The sequence below is a fragment of the Rhagoletis zephyria genome, unplaced genomic scaffold (genome assembly GCF_001687245.7).
Source record: "Rhagoletis zephyria isolate East Lansing unplaced genomic scaffold, Rhagoletis_zephyria_1.1 Rzeph_scaffold_04826, whole genome shotgun sequence".
Lineage (NCBI taxonomy): Eukaryota > Metazoa > Arthropoda > Insecta > Diptera > Tephritidae > Rhagoletis > Rhagoletis zephyria.
This window is the reverse complement of record NW_016161909.1, coordinates 5,811-26,649: the sequence shown is the minus strand read 5'-3', so window position 1 is coordinate 26,649 and position 20,839 is coordinate 5,811. Positions and strand designations below refer to the sequence as shown.

General features: G+C 33.5%; 1 protein-coding gene across 6 annotated transcripts in view; it reads right to left on the bottom strand.

Annotated features, from left to right (window-relative positions):
• Window positions 1-1,525: 1,525 nt before the first annotated feature.
• The window catches only part of CrebB (Cyclic-AMP response element binding protein B), a 22,007-nt gene continuing 2,693 nt past the window's right edge, over window positions 1,526-20,839 (bottom strand). For 4 of the 6 annotated variants that reach the window (XM_017626754.1, XM_017626752.1, XM_017626756.1 and 1 more), the window contains exons 2-6: window positions 10,834-11,323; window positions 10,571-10,741; window positions 10,250-10,421; window positions 2,863-3,006; window positions 1,526-2,677 (exon numbers count right to left, since the gene is read on the bottom strand). In XM_017626754.1, the coding sequence (XP_017482243.1) occupies window positions 2,469-2,677; window positions 2,863-3,006; window positions 10,250-10,421; window positions 10,571-10,741; window positions 10,834-11,028 (891 nt within the window). In that variant the 5' untranslated portion in view covers window positions 11,029-11,323 and the 3' untranslated portion in view covers window positions 1,526-2,468. The remainder of the gene's footprint in view (window positions 2,678-2,862; window positions 3,007-10,249; window positions 10,422-10,570; window positions 10,742-10,833; window positions 11,324-20,839) is intronic. The other 2 variants (XM_017626757.1, XM_017626758.1) reach the window with 2 other exon arrangements.

The window sequence follows — 20,839 nt, the reverse complement described above, 5'->3', positions numbered from 1 at the left end:
GTTCAATACCTTTGAAGCATCTAGCTAGAATAATGAAATGTGGTATTTTTATTAGTGCCACATAACTGAATTAGAGTTGAAAACATTAAAAACCGGTCGTGGCACATCCTGACGTATCTCTGGTACCAATTGACGATTACCATAACAAAGGCTACTGTGCTACGATTTTTTAATTCCAAAATATTTAACGCCCTTAATACCTTAACTCGCTTAAAAAAATATACAGCTAGATATGTATACATAGTAAAATGAAAGCAAAAATATATAGTATGTACCTATTTTGAAATTATTTTACATATTTGTATAAAAACTCTGTGTGAAACCCGCGGGTAAATATTTAAATACACAAATATTTTGAGAATTTTTTGTTTTTAAATTTTCGTTTGACTCTGTTTTATGCCAATTCTTCGGCATAGCTTTTTTATTTAAATTAATGACAATATTAACAAAAAGTTTTGTAATTAAATAGTAGTATGTATGTAGAGTAGACTTGCATACTTAAATGAATTTAAATTAAAAAATAAGCATTTAAGCATATGAATTTGTTGTTGGCTTGATAATATAATATTATACATACAAATATATATACTTAACTAACTAAGCAAGCAACAAATAAAAAATATGAGTTTTCAGTGCTAGCTTATACCTTAGTAACTCGGCTTAAATGAAGTTTAAATCCCTATTATTTGTATAATTACAATTTGTTTAGAGGTATACTGCAATTAAACTAACACTGAAGAAAATGTTCCTTATAACTATACCCAAAATGGCGCGTTCCATGTTACGCTTGTGTGCTTATCTCTCTGTCTAACACATTAAATTTATATGAGCCAGAAGATGACAAGTTGATGGGCGTAAGGCCAACCACGCTTATTTGGACATGGTTGTTAATGTACCGCTTAGCCAAGGAAATACCGAGCGACTAGCTACCATTTATCCTTTTATTTTCTTTCACAAAACAAGTAATTCTTAAGCGTAAAACAAAAGCGAATTCAATTCTCAAATAAAAATTTAGTTTACCGTTAATTTCTTCATGATCCAATGATCGGATCGAAACCAATTTGGTATGGGAGGTACCACCTTAATTATAGAAATCGGTTAACGTAATCCAAAGCTATGCGGTAACATACATAAGAAAAATATACATCATTAATTAAAATTTTTGTATAATTTACAACTTTTCATGCTTGATATTTAAATTTTTTGAATCTTTACGTTATAATGCTTCATTCCGTGCTTCTATGTTTTATTTATTTTTTTTTTTTTTCATTAACCTTGCTTGATTTGCAATTTGTATTTCTTAAACCTTTTAATATTAAATTTAGTTGCATTTCATAATTTCCTACAGCGTCAAGGTATCAAAAGCATTCGCTACTCCTCTGCATCACTCTGCGCTACGTCAACTTTACTTTACTTAATTGTACAGTAGCATACAAACTTAGATAAAAAATATATGTATTTAAATTTATTTTTTAAATGTAAAACATTTGTTAAGAATTGCAACTTAATTTCACGTTTGTTTTATAAAAAAGGTTTAAACATCCTGTTGTCGTTCCGTAAACTTAAGCTTGTCGAAAATCACCACAGCCTTCTGGGCTGTCGTTAATAGATATCTAACTCTTACTATTTCCATTGTCATTATACATATGTGCATACATATAAATATGTACATATGTAAATGCATTGCATTTACATAATTATAATGCATTTATCCTTTCTCGGCTCATTCTAAAAAGATACGTACATACATATGTATATAAATTAGATTACAAAAAAATGTTTTATCTTCACTTTCTATGCTTGAGTGTTTTTGTGTTGATTGATTTTTTTAGTTTTTGTTTATCATCAAAAATTTTTAGTTCAGACGAAAAATTAATGCAAATCTAACTCTTCGCCGAATCAGGTTAACAATTTGTGGGAGGTCTAGCGGGCACATAAACAACGGTGGCGGCGGTGGCATTGACGGCAGCGGCTGCGGCAGCATTCACATTTGCTACTACAAGGCGACGCACAATAGTATTTGTTGTTGTTGTTGTTGTTGCTACTACTGCAGACGGAGTCGTATCCACATGCACCAATTGCAGTTTGTGACTATTCGCTCGAGCAACATTTCGTTCAGCTGCAACAGTTCGCAACAAAGCGAGGTCCTCTTCATAAGGACTCCTATTATCGTCCTCATGGTATTTTATCTCATTACTAAGTAGTGTAGCTGCTTTCGTTTCGCATGTCGCATCGACATTAATAACTTCTCTAGCAATTACTGTTTCAAAGTTTGTATTGGTCGCGGTTTCCGCTGTCGCAACTGACGTCCCCTCTGCATCAGAGGTATCAACTTCGTCAACAATGTCCTCATCGGCGTCGTTATCGTCACCATCACCATCGCAATCGGCGTCGTCCTCATAGTCAACCGAAGCCGTCACATCCGTCCCAACCGCATCGTCGTCGTCGTCGTCATCATCCTGCCTATTTCAATCGATCTTTGTTTGACAATAGAGCTCCTTGAGTGACTTCAGTTCTTCAATGAGCGCTTTATTTTGGTTCTCAAGCACCGCCACCCGATTCTCCAGGCACTTTATGTACTCTTTCTTTTTACGCCGGCACTCACGCGCTGCCTCACGATTCTTTTGTAAACGTATCTCACGCTTTCGCGTTTGATCCTCGGCTATGCCACTATTATCTGTAGTGAACAAAAGCAAAGAAAGTACAAAATAAGTTTCTAATATGCTAATGCATAGCTATAAATAATTAAATTCTCTAAAGAGCGACTCGAAAAAAGCGCGCTCATTGCACGTTTTGGTTAAAATTTTTAAAGAAATAATCAATTCTAAAGTAAATACAAAAATAATTGGAAACGTTCTTTACTGGTATTGTATGGAATCCTATGAGGTATGTAAAATGTCGGCGCGTTATCCGGCGGCAATTGTATTAGTGTGCCGCTTGTGTTGCCCCCCGTGCCCGGTAACGTAGATAATCCACCAGTCTCTGACATTTGCAAAGTCGCTCCACCTTTAGTTAATCGTTATCACATACGATCAGATCGGATCGGATCGGTACAAATCAAATTCACACAATCATTGTCATCACGTCATCGATAAAACCATTGAAAATCGATCAAATATACCGATTACACCATCGCCAGTAATTCGTTTTGTTTCAAATCATAATTCGAATTCAGTTTTTTCATTCGTTTGTTTGTTTATTTTTTATTTTTTATTGCATGTGTGTTTGGCAATCAAAGAGTGTCGGGGATTGTTGAAAATTAGCAACATGTCGCATAGCCATGATTACAAAATTTTATTGTACAAGTTTGGATTGCATCGAGAGTTGAGAAGAGGCGAAGTTGAAGTGTTGGAGTAGGATTTTTGGAAAAAGTCGAGAATAAAATCAATAAACAAATTATTAAGTTACTCACTTACTGACTGACATACTACAAAAAAGTTTAGGATTCTAACACTTTTTGTGCAAACCTATGTACACGAATTTATGAATAGTATGCATTGCACCTTAAATATGAAGATTTTATTTGGTTTTAGGTACGCTTATGAGAATATGTAATTATGTCTAAAAAGCCTTAAATTTAATGTTAGTGCTTTCCTATATGAATATAGGTTTTTTTTGTTTAAGATTGGTTGATTTGAGCATATCGATATTTAGTGAATGGTTGGTAGCATTCGATGCAATGATGACAGCAAGTTTATCGGCCTCAGTAACAGGCAGGCAACACGTTTGAATTGACAAACAATTTACAGAGCGCAAAACACACACATGGCAGACAGTGGCAGAAACTGGGAAACAGAGATAGAGAGAGAGAGAGAGAGAGAGAGTGTAGGGAGAGAAGCAAATTATGGACAGAGACACAGTGAATTTAGTGAGACAGGAGCCAATAGTGAAAACGTCGCGATGAAAGAGACGCATGTACAAACATGTAGATATGTATGATGAGAAAATACACGCATTTGTTACGGCTTTACAATGGCATGGCATTATTGTTTAAATCGAGTTAAATCAAGAATGATAGAATACAAGATTGCGCCGATCAGAGAGGATTTTTGAGAATAACTTTTGTGTGACGTCACACTGGTGCAATTGCGAGAGAGAAATGCCAAAACGTGAGCAAGAATGGAAGAAGAAGAAAAAATGATGCAAAGGAAAACGTAAACAAGTTGCACCAGTGTGACGTCATGCAAACAACGATTCTGTCAAATTCGTTAAGAGAAAAATAGCGGTACCGAGATCGGCGCAACCTTTGTATTCTCTCAATCGTGGAGTTAAATTACAAAGAGCAATAGACCAACATTGACATGATGTGAGCGCAAATAGCGGTGTGCTTGTTAGAGAGAGAGAGTGCGCGATATTTGAGGCGATACTGCAAAGTTGTTTTAATAAAAAAAATATAGGTTTTTTATTTAAAAACTTCAACAGTGATGCAATTGTTGTTTTTTTCACGCTGGTCGCATATTTCCGAAGTGGAACTTTTGAGTTACTATAGAAAAAAAAATAAAATCATAAAATAAACCCTTGGCCGTCCTAGAGATGATAATCTCGCTGAGAATTAGACACACCCACGCAAACGAAGAACGAAATTTTTAAGAAAGAATATATTACCCTCTTTTTTTAGGGTACCTATCGCTCGCTTGTGGTCATGTCCACGTCAAAAAATTTGGTATTTAAAAAAAAACACAATCAAAAATATTAAAATATGACCTAACATAGGACTAATCCCTTTCGCCGGATAATGCTTTTGGCTTGTTTTATTGCATATGTATTAGGGTGGTCCTTAAAAATACCAACATATTAGTTTTGTTATACATAGATACAAATTAAAGACAAACGAAAATTTCAAAATTTTAAACAAAGTTTTAGGGTTTGAAAAAATTTAAAGTTTTTTAAATAGCAAAAATTCTACAAAATTTCAACATGAAATCTGATAAATTTGACATGTTACTGAAACTTATTTGTAAAAATTCATAAGCTCGCTGAGTTACAGCTTGTTAAATTCAAAATTTTCGAGATTCAACAAAAATCTATTTTTCAAACACTCGTAGTGGACCCCCACATTGTTTTTTAATTTTGAAATTTTTGTGCATGTCTTTATTTTGTAAGAAACAGTCATTCGAACGGCATTACAATTGTTATTAATAGATTTACTTTCCAATTTTAAAATCCATAACGAATTTCAAATTTTAAAAATATCTATTGGAGATAGAAAACGATGGTGGAACATATTACTTCCCGACAACGGAAGCGGGTTCGAAAAAATTTCAATCTCATTGGCGATGGTTTCACAGAAATGTCGTATCAAATCAGTGAATTATTGTATAGAAAATGCTGGCAACGAATTAGGCATCCATGTATTAAAAAAATTGGTACATAAGTTCTTAATTTAATTAAATTAATTAAACTCTTAAAATTCACCAACATTTCGAAACTTTTGCTGAACTCTAAAAATGTGTTTGAACATTTTTTTCGGCTTTCAATATTTACGGGTTAAACGGTAACCCTGAATATATTTTTCTTACTATTAATGTAAAAACTATTTTTATTAACCATATGTTTAATCCATTGTTGGCAATCCGCAGGCCTGGCTTCGAGCCCAGTTTCCGACCAACGTCAAAAATAAAACAAAAACAATAAAAGTTCCTCTTATAGCGGTCGCCCCTCCGAAGGTAATGGCAAACTTCCGAATGTATTTCTGGTATGGAAAACAGCTTCTCATAAAAATACAATCGCCGTTCGGAGTCGGAGTAGGTCCCTCCCCTTTGTGTGTCAACATCAAGGCGCACGCCACAAATCGTATTTTCATAGTACTAAACTTTGGCTAACTGTCCTGGGCACAAGTATAGTGCTTTTGAAAACTTGAAATTGGGTGAATATGTACCACTACATACATATAAAACGAACTTTGTACAGAGCATTCTTGAGTACTGAGTACTTTCTAGTTCTTGTGAGTACATAATGAGCACTTTGGAGACTCAGTATCGATACTTTTTAAAATCGGGTACTGTCGAGTTCTGAGTACTGTTACTGAACACAAGCGAGTATTCTAATAAGGCTTACGTTTATTAAAATGCTTAGAACGTGCAAAAATAAATTTATATAGGGTGAGTAAGAGGGAAAACAGCATGCTAGGAGAAGTTCAGATTAAACCCAATAAATATATATTTTTTTAAATTTAAATTTTTTTTTATGTATCTAGCAGTTTGGTCAAAATCGAACTTTATGCCACCGATATTCTCATTCTCAAAGCGGAAAGGTCTAGTTTTTATGTACTACACACGCTCATGGATAAAAAAAAATAGGTGTACTACATTTTGACAAGTCTGGGATATTTTCCTTTTGTTTATTTAATATTTAAAAATTTTGTATATAATTTTAGCCCATTATATAACATCCCCAATATAAATCCACATTGTAAAAAATTATTAAAATTTCATTTCACTAAAATCTCAAACTTTTAAATCAAAATTTCAAGAAAAAAATTCGGTAATAACATAATTTTTGCTTATGCTTGCCTTCTATATATAAAAAAAAAACTTTCTAACATACTTTATATGGAAGAAAATGAGTGGAACCGCCAGCAAAAAAAATTTATTAAAAACCAACGCGAATTACTAGTCGCTCTTTATTGTACTCCTTTGAGGAGAATTGTCCTCCTCAGACGTGATTTGTCCTTCGCAAAAATATTATCCTTGTAGCGTAGAAAAACAAGAGAACTGTCAAATCGAATTAAGAATTTGCCCGTGGGAATGGGGTAATTCGCGATCGTAATTGGGGGAGCGAACAAAGTAATTCACGGTGCAGTGGCAAAGCCGTATTACCCTTTACAACACTGAAAGGCTAGCTAACGACGGGTCTTCACAATCGAAAATTATTCTCTACCATATGTTATTTTGTTTTCCAGATATGTATGTATACTTTTTATCTGGGGCAATAGTTGTGTACTTTTTATCTTGATAAAACCATTTGTAATATGGCTTAAAACAAGTATGTTCGTTGCATTGGAGAGTAAATATGCTTAAAAAAATTTTGAAAATGTGTTATTTCACATCCAAGTACATAATCAAAAATAACACAGGCCCAGTGACGGATCTACACTTTTTTGGGGGGTGTTTTCCTGGAAATTTTGCCACTTATTCTTATTACTTTAAACGAGTAGTTCTTGTATGTATATAATAGGATGATCCAAAATAACTAAGCTAGCGAATTTGTGGCCTTAAAATTACCTGTTTACTGAGAAGGAAATTTTGCGATTTGAACAAATTTTGATTTCAGTTTTAAAAGGTGTCGGCGGGCACTAGAAATTTTCTATGAAAATAACATGTAAAAGAATTTTTTTCATTTAAAAAGTTATAACTTTTGAACCGTTAAAAAAAAGGCATAAAATAGGCATATTCTTGTGGGGCACTACATTCTCTAAAAATTACACTGAAGTTGGTTGTCTTAGAGATGATTAAGAGTATTAAATATGTTAATGATATTGCTGAACGAGGTATAGCGTTGGTACAAAATTGTAGTCGAACTTTGATGAAAGACGGAGAACAAAAGCAATTTCTTTTGCAAGCAATACAATTACAATTAAATAATTTAAAAATAAATAGTCAAAACTTGTTAATATCAGGCGATCTTATAATTATGCAACGCAGTGTACTAATAACTTGTTTGACTTGTGTTTAGAGAAACTTTGAATTGTTAATTTATTCGTTATTTATGTGTTAAGACAGAAATTTTTTTTAAGTGGAGAATCGGTCCTTCTGGAATGTTAAAAATTTCTGGTCACCTTATTTAAAACTGCATACCAAAATAATTTCTAAGAATTCTAATTAACAATTTGAAATTTTTGACGAAAATCGTTTGAATTCACTTAATTTAATGGACTATAAATTTTTGAAATGTTGGTGAAAATTAAAAAAATATCAGTTTTTTAATTTTTGTACAAAGTTTTAAATACATTTTTATACGTACAAAATTAAAAAAAGCATACAAATTTTGCACCTCTTTTTTTTATTTGTCCACGAGTGTAGTGTATATCCCGAAAAATCCCCAAAATTGTAGAACTCTGCCATTCGTTCTATTATATCTGGCCATAAGAGGGCATAAAGGAACCGAATTAAAAAAAAATTCCTCGACTACATGGTGATTTAAAATGGATTCGTGAAATCAATTAATTAATCAAAACAAAATATTTTAAGGAAATCGCAATTATATCTCTTGATTTCCATCGTTTGTCTGTTCTGTGTACGCTTCAAATTTTTTAAAAGCTTTTTGCGAAAACTTCATTATCGTGAAGAGACTTTGCAAAGTCAGCAGCAACCGGATTATTATTTCGTATAATTTCTTTTTTTTTAAATGTTTCGACTATTGTAAGCTCTCTTCTCTTCAATTGTATTTACAATGAAATCACAAACATACATACATACAAACAAATAAACAAGCGTTAAAAAAGAATTTTCAAAGANCTAATAACTTGTTTGACTTGTGTTTAGAGAAACTTTGAATTGTTAATTTATTCGTTATTTATGTGTTAAGACAGAAATTTTTTTTAAGTGGAGAATCGGTCCTTCTGGAATGTTAAAAATTTCTGGTCACCTTATTTAAAACTGCATACCAAAATAATTTCTAAGAATTCTAATTAACAATTTGAAATTTTTGACGAAAATCGTTTGAATTCACTTAATTTAATGGACTATAAATTTTTGAAATGTTGGTGAAAATTAAAAAAATATCAGTTTTTTAATTTTTGTACAAAGTTTTAAATACATTTTTATACGTACAAAATTAAAAAAAGCATACAAATTTTGCACCTCTTTTTTTTATTTGTCCACGAGTGTAGTGTATATCCCGAAAAATCCCCAAAATTGTAGAACTCTGCCATTCGTTCTATTATATCTGGCCATAAGAGGGCATAAAGGAACCGAATTAAAAAAAAATTCCTCGACTACATGGTGATTTAAAATGGATTCGTGAAATCAATTAATTAATCAAAACAAAATATTTTAAGGAAATCGCAATTATATCTCTTGATTTCCATCGTTTGTCTGTTCTGTGTACGCTTCAAATTTTTTAAAAGCTTTTTGCGAAAACTTCATTATCGTGAAGAGACTTTGCAAAGTCAGCAGCAACCGGATTATTATTTCGTATAATTTCTTTTTTTTTAAATGTTTCGACTATTGTAAGCTCTCTTCTCTTCAATTGTATTTACAATGAAATCACAAACATACATACATACAAACAAATAAACAAGCGTTAAAAAAGAATTTTCAAAGATGACTAGATGACTGCACTCAAAGTGGAATGGAAAGAATGCAATACGATGATGATAGCCAGCCTATGATGAAACGATTATTAATACATATTTACTGTAATGTGTGTAATTAACAAGAATACATTTTTACAAAGACACAAAAACAAATATTTAAAAAACACATATTTAAATATATAAATAATGGTATGCATATGACAGAGTGATGCTGAGCAATGGAAATACATAACTATATGTATACATGTACATACATACATATGTACTTATATGGATAAAGATAATGACGGGATGACACTGAAGTACTTTTACACATACAAAATTGCAGCGATGCACGGCAACTTGAGTAAATTTATGTTTGTTAAACGAATGCAAATATGTTCACGAAATAGTTATTTTTTTTGAATTCATACAGTGATGCTGGATGCTGTGATGATCTTGATATATGCACGATTAAAAAGGTGGACAGAGCTGGTGGATTTAGCTATGATTAAAATGATGATAAGGCACGGCACGTAGTACACGAGAGATCGATGCGCAGTACATTGAGATACATACACACATACATACATAAGCTAGCAGGAATTCAAAATCCTGCGATTTTTTTTATAACTTCCAGTTTAAATTCAATAAAAGAAAATTTGCCAAGTCCAAAAGAGGCATAGCAAATTCGATATGGCCGTCGATTTACTCTTGGATGAAACACTTTAATGAATTTATAAATAAATTCCGCTTAAATATATTTATGTATGTATGTATCCGCCTATATGTACATATGTTTTTCCTAATCGCGCTGAGCATTGTGCACTTTTATGATTTTAATACAAATGCAACATTCTGAGTCAAGGTAGTTTTGATGAGTCTGAATGAAATTATTAGTATGGCATATATGTACATACAGTGTGTTTGAATAAAAAATAAACCAACGCATGGACCATAACTAGAATATATTAAAATAAATTTTTTTTACAATAAATGTATATGCACGCTTACCCGTTATATCAGGTCCACTAATTTCGGTGAATATTTTATGATATGATGGTCTTCGTGTGAGCTCTATTCGTCGCTGCGGCGAATCATCATCAGTAAGACTATCCTCGCTATTCGTATCGAGGTGTTGTGTATTTGGTTCGGGTTTGATCTTACATTGAAAATTTGGAGGGAGCTAGGTCAGTAATTGAGGTTAGTTAAATAGTTTTTAAAATCGCCAATTCACACAAATAAACAGTAGACAGAAACAGAAAAAATTATAGAATTAAAATTTTTTTTTAAGCGTTAAATAATTTTAATAATCATATTCATATATCGACTCACTTGCACACCACTGCCTGATGTTGTATGTATGACCGTTGTACTCGGCGCTTTATTCACATATAGTACACCTTTGGGCCCTGTCGACGCCGGCGACACCGCAGGTACCGCATTTGTGGCGGCTGTTTGAATGACTGACGACTGATTGGCTGCCTGAATTACAGACTGCATTTGCTGATGGTGACGATGTTGATGATATACAACAAACAAAGTAATATTATAAAGAGATAACAGCAATTCAATGAATTGAAAAAAAGCCTAAATACCTGTAGACTGTGCACTGGCGCTAACGGGTATTGTACATTCGCAGCTGTGCCCAACACAGGGGCCGCACTCGCTGTGGGCGGTGCTGCGATTGAATTCGAGGAGTTGTTACTTTGGTGCTGTGTTGAGGTGGTCGTCAAATTGTGACCTTCCTCAATATTGTTCGAGTTTCCGTTCTCCTCACCGATGCTGTCCATTTTTTCAATTTTCAACAGCACCGTCACGTCTTGCGACAACTGCTTCAGCTTGACAAATTTTATTTGTTATTAGGACCACCCAAAAAGATGCAAAAGCGTAGTATTAATGCTACTACGAAAAGCAAAACTATTAGCGATTGGGGCTGACTAATATCGTCCTTTGGTGCGGTTAAAAGTTTCTTTGATTTGGTTGTTTTTACTACTCACTGCTGATCTCTTCTAAGAGTGGTTGGTGGTAAGCAAACGGAGTAGGTAATGCCTGAAGTGATGTTATTGCATCCAGTTCAAGATTGAGCTGAAAATAAATACAAATACATATACATTATTAAGAGATTTGTCAAGATGTCACTTGTATATTTTTTAAATTTAGAGCAAGGAATCCCCAATTTTTAACCGACTTCACAAAAAGAAGGTTATCAGTTCGTCGGAATATTTTTTTTTTATGTATGTTACCGCATAACTTTGGGCCACGTTAACCGATTTCGATTATTTTTTCATCGGAAAGGTGGTACCTCAAGAGTGGTCGCATACTAACTAGATCCGATAATTTGATCGCGAAGAAACTAAATTTGTATATGAGAATTGNATAACTTGTATATTTTTTTAAATTTAGAGCAAAGATTTCATACGAATCCCCAATTTTTAACTGTCAATCAGTAAGTACCACTTCGCCTACCCATTTAGATAAAAGCAAGGCACATNTATTTTTTCATCGGAAAGGTGGTACCTCAAGAGTGGTCGCATACTAACTAGATCCGATAATTTGATCGCGAAGAAACTAAATTTGTATATGAGAATTGGTCGGTTTTGTTTTTTGCTTACAAATTACTTTTTTTTTATTTTTTTATGATATTTTAAACAGGCATGAAATTGCCAAAAAGATCTTTTTATCATCTCAAATCAGTAAGTACCACTTCGCCTACCCATTTAGATAAAAGCAAGGCACATAAAACAGGTAGCAACATTAGGGCCAAAACAAGAAACTGCGTGTTTTTCTTTTGTTGATTTTGTCCTCTTTAATTAAAAAACGAAATGTAAAATATAAACAAAAATTACAATTCATGGACACCTTCGAGTGAAAAAATTCAAAATTGCAACCCTTCTGCTGCTACCTACTCTATGCACCTTAAATAAAAGTCTGTTAAGCCAAACGTACTACGGAACCCGCTGAACAAATTAAATAAAGATCCCTTTATAGCGGTTAGTTCATATTAAAACAACGACAATTTATTTACTACTTGATGAAGCCAAACTAAATACTAGTGTCCGATCGAGCGTTCGGGATCGGTTACCGAACAATTCGACCATTAAGTTCGGGTTGGGATTCGATTCGGATTCGGCCTAAAATGGCCGAGTAATTTGACCAAAAAAGTTGTAAAGAAAGTTTTTTCAAATTATAAAAATTAAATTTTTTTTTAATTTGAGTGCCTTTGTAGCGTTTCTGTAAGTTCATTTTGTTGCTGTTTTATGGCAACTTTCTTATTTCTTGTTGTTGTTTGAATTTTACTTCCCGCCCGAAGTTTTAATGCCCGATACAACTTTTGGCAATGTTAAATTTTTAAAATTGCTTTGTACAAGAGCGTATGTGACAACTTGACTTGAGGCGAACATAGCTGTAAGATAACAAAAATTTATGTCAACCAGCCAGCATGTGTGTCGAGCAGTTGTTCGAGGGTTTACACGATCGAACATCAATGGCCACCCCACCATACTGTCACACATGTTTGATCGTGTAAACCCCGCTATTCGCTGTGTGATCAGNCGTAAAATATAAACAAAAATTACAATTCATGGACACCTTCGAGTGAAAAAATTCAAAATTCCAACCCTTCTGCTGCTACCTACTCTAGGCACCTTAAATAAAAGTCTGTTAAGCCAAACGTACTATGGAACCCGCTGAACAAATTAAATAAAGATCCCTTTATAGCGGTTAGTTCATATTAAAACAACGACAATTTATTTACTACTTGATGAAGCTAAACTAAATACTAGTGTCCGATCGAGCGTTCGGGTTCGGTTATCGAACAATTCGACCATGAAGTTCGGGTTGGGATTCGATTCGGGTTCGGGTTCGGCCTAAAATGGCCGAGTAATTTGACCAAAAAAGTTGTAAAGAAAGTTTTTTCAAATTATAAAAATTAAAATTTTTTTTTAAATTTGAGTGCCTTTGTAGCGTTTCTGTAAGTTCATTTTGTTGCTGTTTTAAGGAAACTTTCTTATTTCTTGTCGTTCCTTGAATTTTATTTCCTGCCCGAAGTTTTAATGTCCTATACAACTTTTGGCAATGTTAAATTTTTAAAATTGCTTTGTACAGGAGCGTGTGTGACAACTTGGCTCGAGGCGAACATAGTTGTAAGATAACAAAAATGTTTGTTAACCAGCCAGCATCGAATCGTCACATACGATACGATACGATATCGTATTACTCGTCACGTAAAAACACTGTTTTCGGATTATGACATACAGTGGTCCACAAAATAATAGGAGTGCGTTATTTTGGTCAGTTNCGAACCTCTTTCGAAATACAATTTACATGCAAGGTGTAAGTGCTCATGCAACTCATTTCCGAAATGTCTAACATGCTCTATAGTGTTAATTAAAGCAGATGCAGTGGCTCAAAGCAATCCGATTTGTAAATTTTATAAGCCCAAATATAATAGGGGTGCTTGGAACATTTATTCGAAGGTAATATCGCTTTGTACTTCACTGAGTAAAAGTACTGATTTTTTCAAGCTATATATGTAATTTTTACTCTAAAAATTTCGTATTCGGTTCGGTTTCGGCCAAAAATTCGAGTTCGATCGGACACTAATAAATACCCATGCGTAAGAATAATTATAAAATACACACACTTATACGAAGAGTGACAAAATATCACAACACCAAAATGTCTAGAGATAAAAAGTAAGAACGAAAACAAAACTTTGTCGGAGCCTGGCGCTGCAGCGAAATTGGTATCGCATAACTGGCTACAACAAACTTCATTTGTCACAACATGAGTCACCCACCAATACCAACCAGCTTATAGTAGCGCGCCATTTCGACCGATCACACATCAACCAGCAAAGCCAGCCGCTTCGTCGCATACACTAAAACGCTTGAAGCAACGTCATAATCGGCAGTCACGCCGGCTGCCAGGCACAACGTCAATGCTTTGGCGATCACCTAAAGTGGCTGAGTGACTTCGAATTCGTAACGAATATTCGTGCGTGTAGAGGGCAATTATTGGCGGCAACTAAAATCGGTGGTTGGTTGCGGTGGCTGTGACGGAACCGCTACTGCGAAACGTCCAGTTCACTGCCTTTTAATCAACAACTGAAATAATATTACGTCCAATAGCATGAATAATAAAAGTAGATGTGTTCGTATGTATCTATGTGCGCACATTAGAATGCCTCACGAAAAAACTTTACGGCTTTCCACCAATTTATCTCATTTCATATCGAAGATGACTTAAAAATGAAAAAAGGATGAAAATGACTTGGTTCGTTTAACATAAAATACGCATCCAAAAATTGTATCGAACTGCATCAAAAATGTATTAATTTTCAAAAGTTGGCAGAAATGTTGAAAAACTTTAATTAAAATTTCTTACATTTAAATTTTTTTAATCTTCTCAGACCGTTAACAATATCGTTCTTTTCGGAAAAAACGTTGTTTTAATGGGTACTTTCAATACGAACCGGCTCACGAATGCTGCTGAAATGAGCCAAATTGCTAAAAATCCTAAAATATATACATGTCAACAATAAAAAAAATCGACATGCTAGAACAAAACCCAAGATGCATTTTAATTTAACATACCTAGATATTTATTCCAAAAAATAACATAATTATTGGAGGGGGAGACAACATTTAAATTTCACACGCCTATGTCCAATGTGCATATGTGTATACCTACATATTTACTGAGCTAATCTGCAAAAAATCTTTACTAAAATGAAACAACCAAATCAAAGAATGCGCATAAAACGACGTCGATCAGAAGGTAGCTTATTGTATTCAAAGATCGCGTGTAAAACTGGAATGAGGGGCAAGTGGTATGAGCGACATAAATACTTTCATATGTATATATGTATGTATGTATGGATATACAGTAGAGATCCAGTAAAGTTAACCAGTTTGTTTTTCGGCTTATTAACTTTTACGAATTATTAACAGTTTAAGGACAGTAATGTAATTTGAACCGTATATCTAAATAAATGTGAAGTAATAAAACGATATTTCATACCTTTGCCCCATTGTATTTTGTACAATGTCTTATTAAAAACAAGAAATATGTAGTTATAAAAAATGCATTCGGATGACCCTTAATTCGTCGTAACCCTTTTTTGAGTGATGCGTTTGTCAAAATGAGCCTCCATTTACTATATCTGAACTTATATTAGAACTTCGAGGAGTTGGGAAATGTATTTGAGATTTGATCAAAATCAAATTGATGTTAGAAAAAAAAACACTCACAACAGTTAACCGAAAAGTTAACTTTTTAGGGTTTCCTGTGGTGGCAGAAACCTAGTTAACTTTACCGTGGTTTTTAACTTTTGTGAGTCTTAACATTTCTGAGCCTCTACTGTATTTACATACAAAGCTAAAATCGTGTGCTAAAAATTTAATGGAATAAATCAAAGCTGCTGAACGGGCGCTTAAATATATATACATATCGTCACCTGAAATGCAAGGAGACGTAACAACATCGTATCGTAACTGAAATGTAAAAAGTCGTGACTAATATTTTTTTTTTATAAAATTATGTGGGAGTTGTTATTCGATGAAATATGAATCAATCAAAAAGTGAATTTTGATATTTTTATTAAACACGTATTTCTGCATTTCAGGTGACGATATGTATGTATGCCTGTATAAAAAAATTTTAAATTTTGATACAAAATTTTTTAATCCTTAATTTTTTTATAAAGTTTGAAACTATGGTTATATGGCTTTGGTTAAAGCTTAGACAATATTTATATAGAAACGTGACAAAAAAATTTAACTCGAGAAACATTATGAATATTTTAAAAAATCAGCACGTGGTCACTTGCTCGAGTCACTGTATGTCGATGCTCATCATTGCTGCGGACACGTCATCAACATTTCGTTTGTCTCATACAAACATTTATGTTTTATATGTACATACATAAGTATGTATGTACTTAAATACAAATTTCGATCACCGCACAAAACCGAAACAATTAAACTTAAAAAAAAAACTGAACATGCATACATCTATATATACATAAATTATCAACGTGTAACCATTTTAGGTGTGTAAACATTTTTTCAAGAATGTTGACTTTTGACAAAATAAAAACGTAATGTCTGGGAACCAATAGTTGGCAGATGTCGTCACCAACAGCAATCATAATTGCTTATCACATTTGTTTCTGCGATCGATTAGTACATATGTATTTATGTTAAATAAAAACCTTCCTTCATCACACCTTTCATGAAGATCAGAGAATTTAACTTCAAGCATTTTGTATCTCATATCTGACCAAATCTCTTCCATGGGAGCTATATGTTGTAGTGGCCCGATTTTGCAAAAATTACCAGTGTGTGACAGTGATTCAAATCCTGGAAACTATCCTTAATAAGCAAAACCCCATGCACCACGCTTTCTTCCACTTTTAAGCCGATTTTAAGAAACCTAGAAAAAGCTGCCTGTAGGGCGTCACGTGTAAACTTTTGCGAATCTTTAACCCTGCAATATAATCTCGTATTTTTTACTTAATCCTAAGAGCATTTTGCCGCCTTTAAAGTAAGACTGGAAATCAATAGAGAAGTAACTCTTGCCAACAATGCACCTGCTAAGCAATTGAAGATCAGACTCTTCGATGAAAAAAGCCCCGCTCCTTACTAGTCTCTCATTACGCCCTTCATTTTACAAGACACAGCAACGGGAACGGTTTCGAATCATGAATAGAAGGCCTTGAAGGCTTTAAAGAAAACTATTCCTTACGAATGATAAGGATGATGCGCTTTACGAGTCGCAGGCCCACTAAACTGACAAAAATTCGAATCGAATTGGAGGAAATTTGCAAGTTTTTTTTGTCTCGGAATAGATTGGCAGATGGTTTTAGTACATTTATACGACGTTTTATATAGCATTTTACGCTGTTCATCGCACAGCTTACATATGTACATATGTACTTACATACATAGTATATATCTGTGTACTTACCTTAATATAGAAAGACCCTATCTCATATTTCTGTTCTTCAAACATAGTTTGAAAATTTAGCGCAAGCAAAGTTCTACAGATGCGAATTTCGTCGAAACTGCTGATTTTTATTAAAGATAATATTTTATCTAACGCTGTAATATTTGTTTTCAATTTCTATTCGATATATTGTGAGCTATTTGACAGATTTTATAGAAACCTGGACTCGAAATGAAAATGAGTTAGGGGGCCTTTCTATATTAAGGTAACGATATGTATGTACGTATGAATGCTCGCTTTCCGCATCAATTGTCGCTTTTATGTTTTCTGCGTGATGTATTTTCACAAGGTGACGTCATGAACACCAGCATTAAGAAGGAGAAATCAACAGCCATACGGTAAATGTTGTGTTGAATGGGCGTGCACACAGCCAACCAACAAGCAGTGAATTGTTAGAAGTCGCATACCAAGTTCTCAACTTCCCAATAAACATTTTTGTTGAATCTCAATTTGAGATGCATTTGAGAATCAGTCCTTTTCTCAAATCTCAAACTCATCTTAATTAACCGTTGATAGTTGGTAGTTTCGCTCAATGATTTTGGTCGCCATGTTAGCCATTTGACTTTTGTTGACATTATGACATCTCTATCAAAATCAAACTACCAGCTAAAAAAAAATAATTATTTTTCAACTGCCTTTGAAAAAATCTCAAACATCAGATCTTAAAACGAAAAATCAGTCATTTTAATAAATAAAAAAACGGCCTCAAGCTCAATAAAATTGTTGAATATAATTGTTATAAGGCCATAAAATAACAAAAAAAAAAAAAACAAATAACTTAAGGACCAGCACACCTAAAAAAAGTTAAACATTCTTAAAATAGAGTTATTAACGAAAACCAACAAACCAACAACCACATGAACAATTAATTCGGACTTAATCCGGATCAACTTCAGTTAATTCCCGAGTTAATCCGGATCAACGTTGCCGTCTGTTTATGCTTTTACTTCCCTCCAAGAGATCATTCCACAATGTTTAGTTTTCCCACTATATTTCTGCAATCGCTTGGCAAACCCGGAAAAGGTTCGCTATTTCATTGCTGACAAGAATTGTCCTCAAACACTATTCTATGCGACTCGTTAATGAGATGACGAGAATGCTATTCTACATATATGTATGTAACTCTCCGAACAATCTTCCAAAATGCTGGCTGGGATTACAGCTCTTTTTGGGTGCCTATACACGTGCTATTCTCTAATTTGATTTTATTCATACATACGCACATACATATTTACACTTGTATGTGCGACATTAGCATTTGGCAGCTTATCGCAAAAGTGTTCGGCTGTGCAAAACTTGATGCTTATGGCGTAAACGTTTTTTTTAGCCGATTTGACATTGTTTGAAGAATCGCTAAAAGCCAGCAGTGACGTAATTTTCTATTTGATTGCGATTTTTTCATAAGGATTTTGATAAATAGTGACATACCCTGCTTGAGAACTTGAGCATTGACTGTGTTTACATATATTTATTTACTTATATCGGTAAATATTAATTGGGCATGCAATTCTTACCTTAGTAATGCATCGTTGAAAATTAATGTTACATTTCTATTTAAGGTTTCATTTAACTGTTATTACTTACACTGCCGGAACAAAGTATTGGCACAGCAAATTTTTCACAATATATGCAACAATTTTCATTCTAATATTTTTCCGCTAATTTCGTATAAAAATATGGTTCATTCTACAACAAAAAACATAAAAATATAATTCCTATCCTATTATGGCCCAATCAATTATATTATAATAAAGGGCAAGTTTTAAGTAGCTAGGAATTACCGTTGATTTTTGGTAATTTTTTTTTCAAGCAGTCTCTTCCATACACAATTTTTTTTTCGAAAATACTTTATATGGAAAATTGCAAAACACCTTCAACAAAAAAAAATCTCAAAAATCAACGCGATTTTTGACTAACTCCGAACTTGCATTTTTTTGACTAGAATTTAATGGGCTATTAAACTGCATACTTCAAAAATTCTACAAAATCTGATTAAAAAGTTGAAAATTTTGATGAAAATTTGCTGAATTTTCGCGAGTTTTGCACAAAGTTTAGGAATTATATTTTTATGTTTTTTTGTTGTAGAATGAACCATATTTTTATACGAAATTGGCGGAAAAAATGTTAGAAGAAATTTGTTGCATATATTGTGAAAAATATGCTGTGCCAATACTTTGTTCCATCAGTGTATGTATGTCGATATTTGATTTTAGCGGCAAAATTTAGTCTTCCGCATGAAAGTTTGGTATGTTTATAAAATGTTTATTAAAATAACATCTTTAAATACAGTTATGGTCAATCTAAACATTTAGAGCGTATGAAAATTCCTAATCCGACTTCGAGTTTTTCTTTCAAGTGTCCGCAGTTTTATTAACTGAGGTAGCCAGCCAGCCACTTTTCTTCCTATGCTGTAATTATAGGCTTATAACCAGGGAACGGATTTTATGGAAATTGCCTTCTTTTCTGCTAAAGAGATACGAGTATATTCGATTAAGAATGTCCACGATTTAGCTTTCCCTGATTCCACATATACATATTTGATGTTGCCTTTTTCAAGATATTTGCCTTTTCTACATTTAATGTCAGTAAGCAGCTCTTAAGAAAAGCAAAAGCTCCATATGAAATGACGTACAATAAATGATCAAGAAATTTTCTTGAGCCGAATTTCCTTAATGCAGTATGGAGTTCTTAATAAATTTGCTACGCTTTCTAGTACGGTTTTCTAAGTTTTTTTTTTTGTGAAAAAAGAGCCCAAAGCAACCCATGTTTGTAACATAAATATATGCCTGTTCCATTATTCTTTGAGGAAAGAGTGAAAGAGTTTAAATATTAAATTCAACTTAATTCATCAGTTGATTATAATATGTTACACGAAAGAGATTTAAGAAGGTTTTTGGTTTGAAAATACTTTTGAAAAGGATTTCTAGCTGTTTGAATAGTCGAATTTAATCAACTATACACAAGCTGTATAAAATATTAAAATATGGGTGTCAATCGAAAGACATTTATGAAAGCTTTAGTTTGAAAATATCGTTGTTGTTGTAGCAGCATACAAGTTCCCCAAAGGGTTTTTGGTGAGTGTTGCTGGAGTGACAGTCCTTGGCCAGATATAAATCTGGGTCGTTCCGGCTACGTAAACCCGACTGTCGTGGGAACGTTGAAAACATCGTTTATTAAGCTTGCCACATTTTCGAAAAGTCATACCGATCTGACTATGTATATTAAACGAGAAGGAATTTTTTGTGAAGGTCATCAGATTTGCAACGTTCTTTCGAATTTCAAATATGAGAGGGCAAAGTAAAGACCTTAGCCTGTAGTTATGCGATAAGTTTTATTGAAGTTAGAACTTTTTTATTGGTACAGGGTGATTTGTAATTTGATGATATTAAAAACGCGACACTATGCGTGTCCTATTTTTACTAGAAACGGATTTATATGAAATATGCCACAATATGTGACCTGGTCTACGGAAAGGGGGCTTAGGTGTCAAAAAATCAATTTTCACTTTTTGGTTGATTCGGATGGAAGATGAGATGCTTTTTCACGTGGTGAAAAGCAGAAAATCCTAACTTGCTTAGAAGTGTACTAAAAATG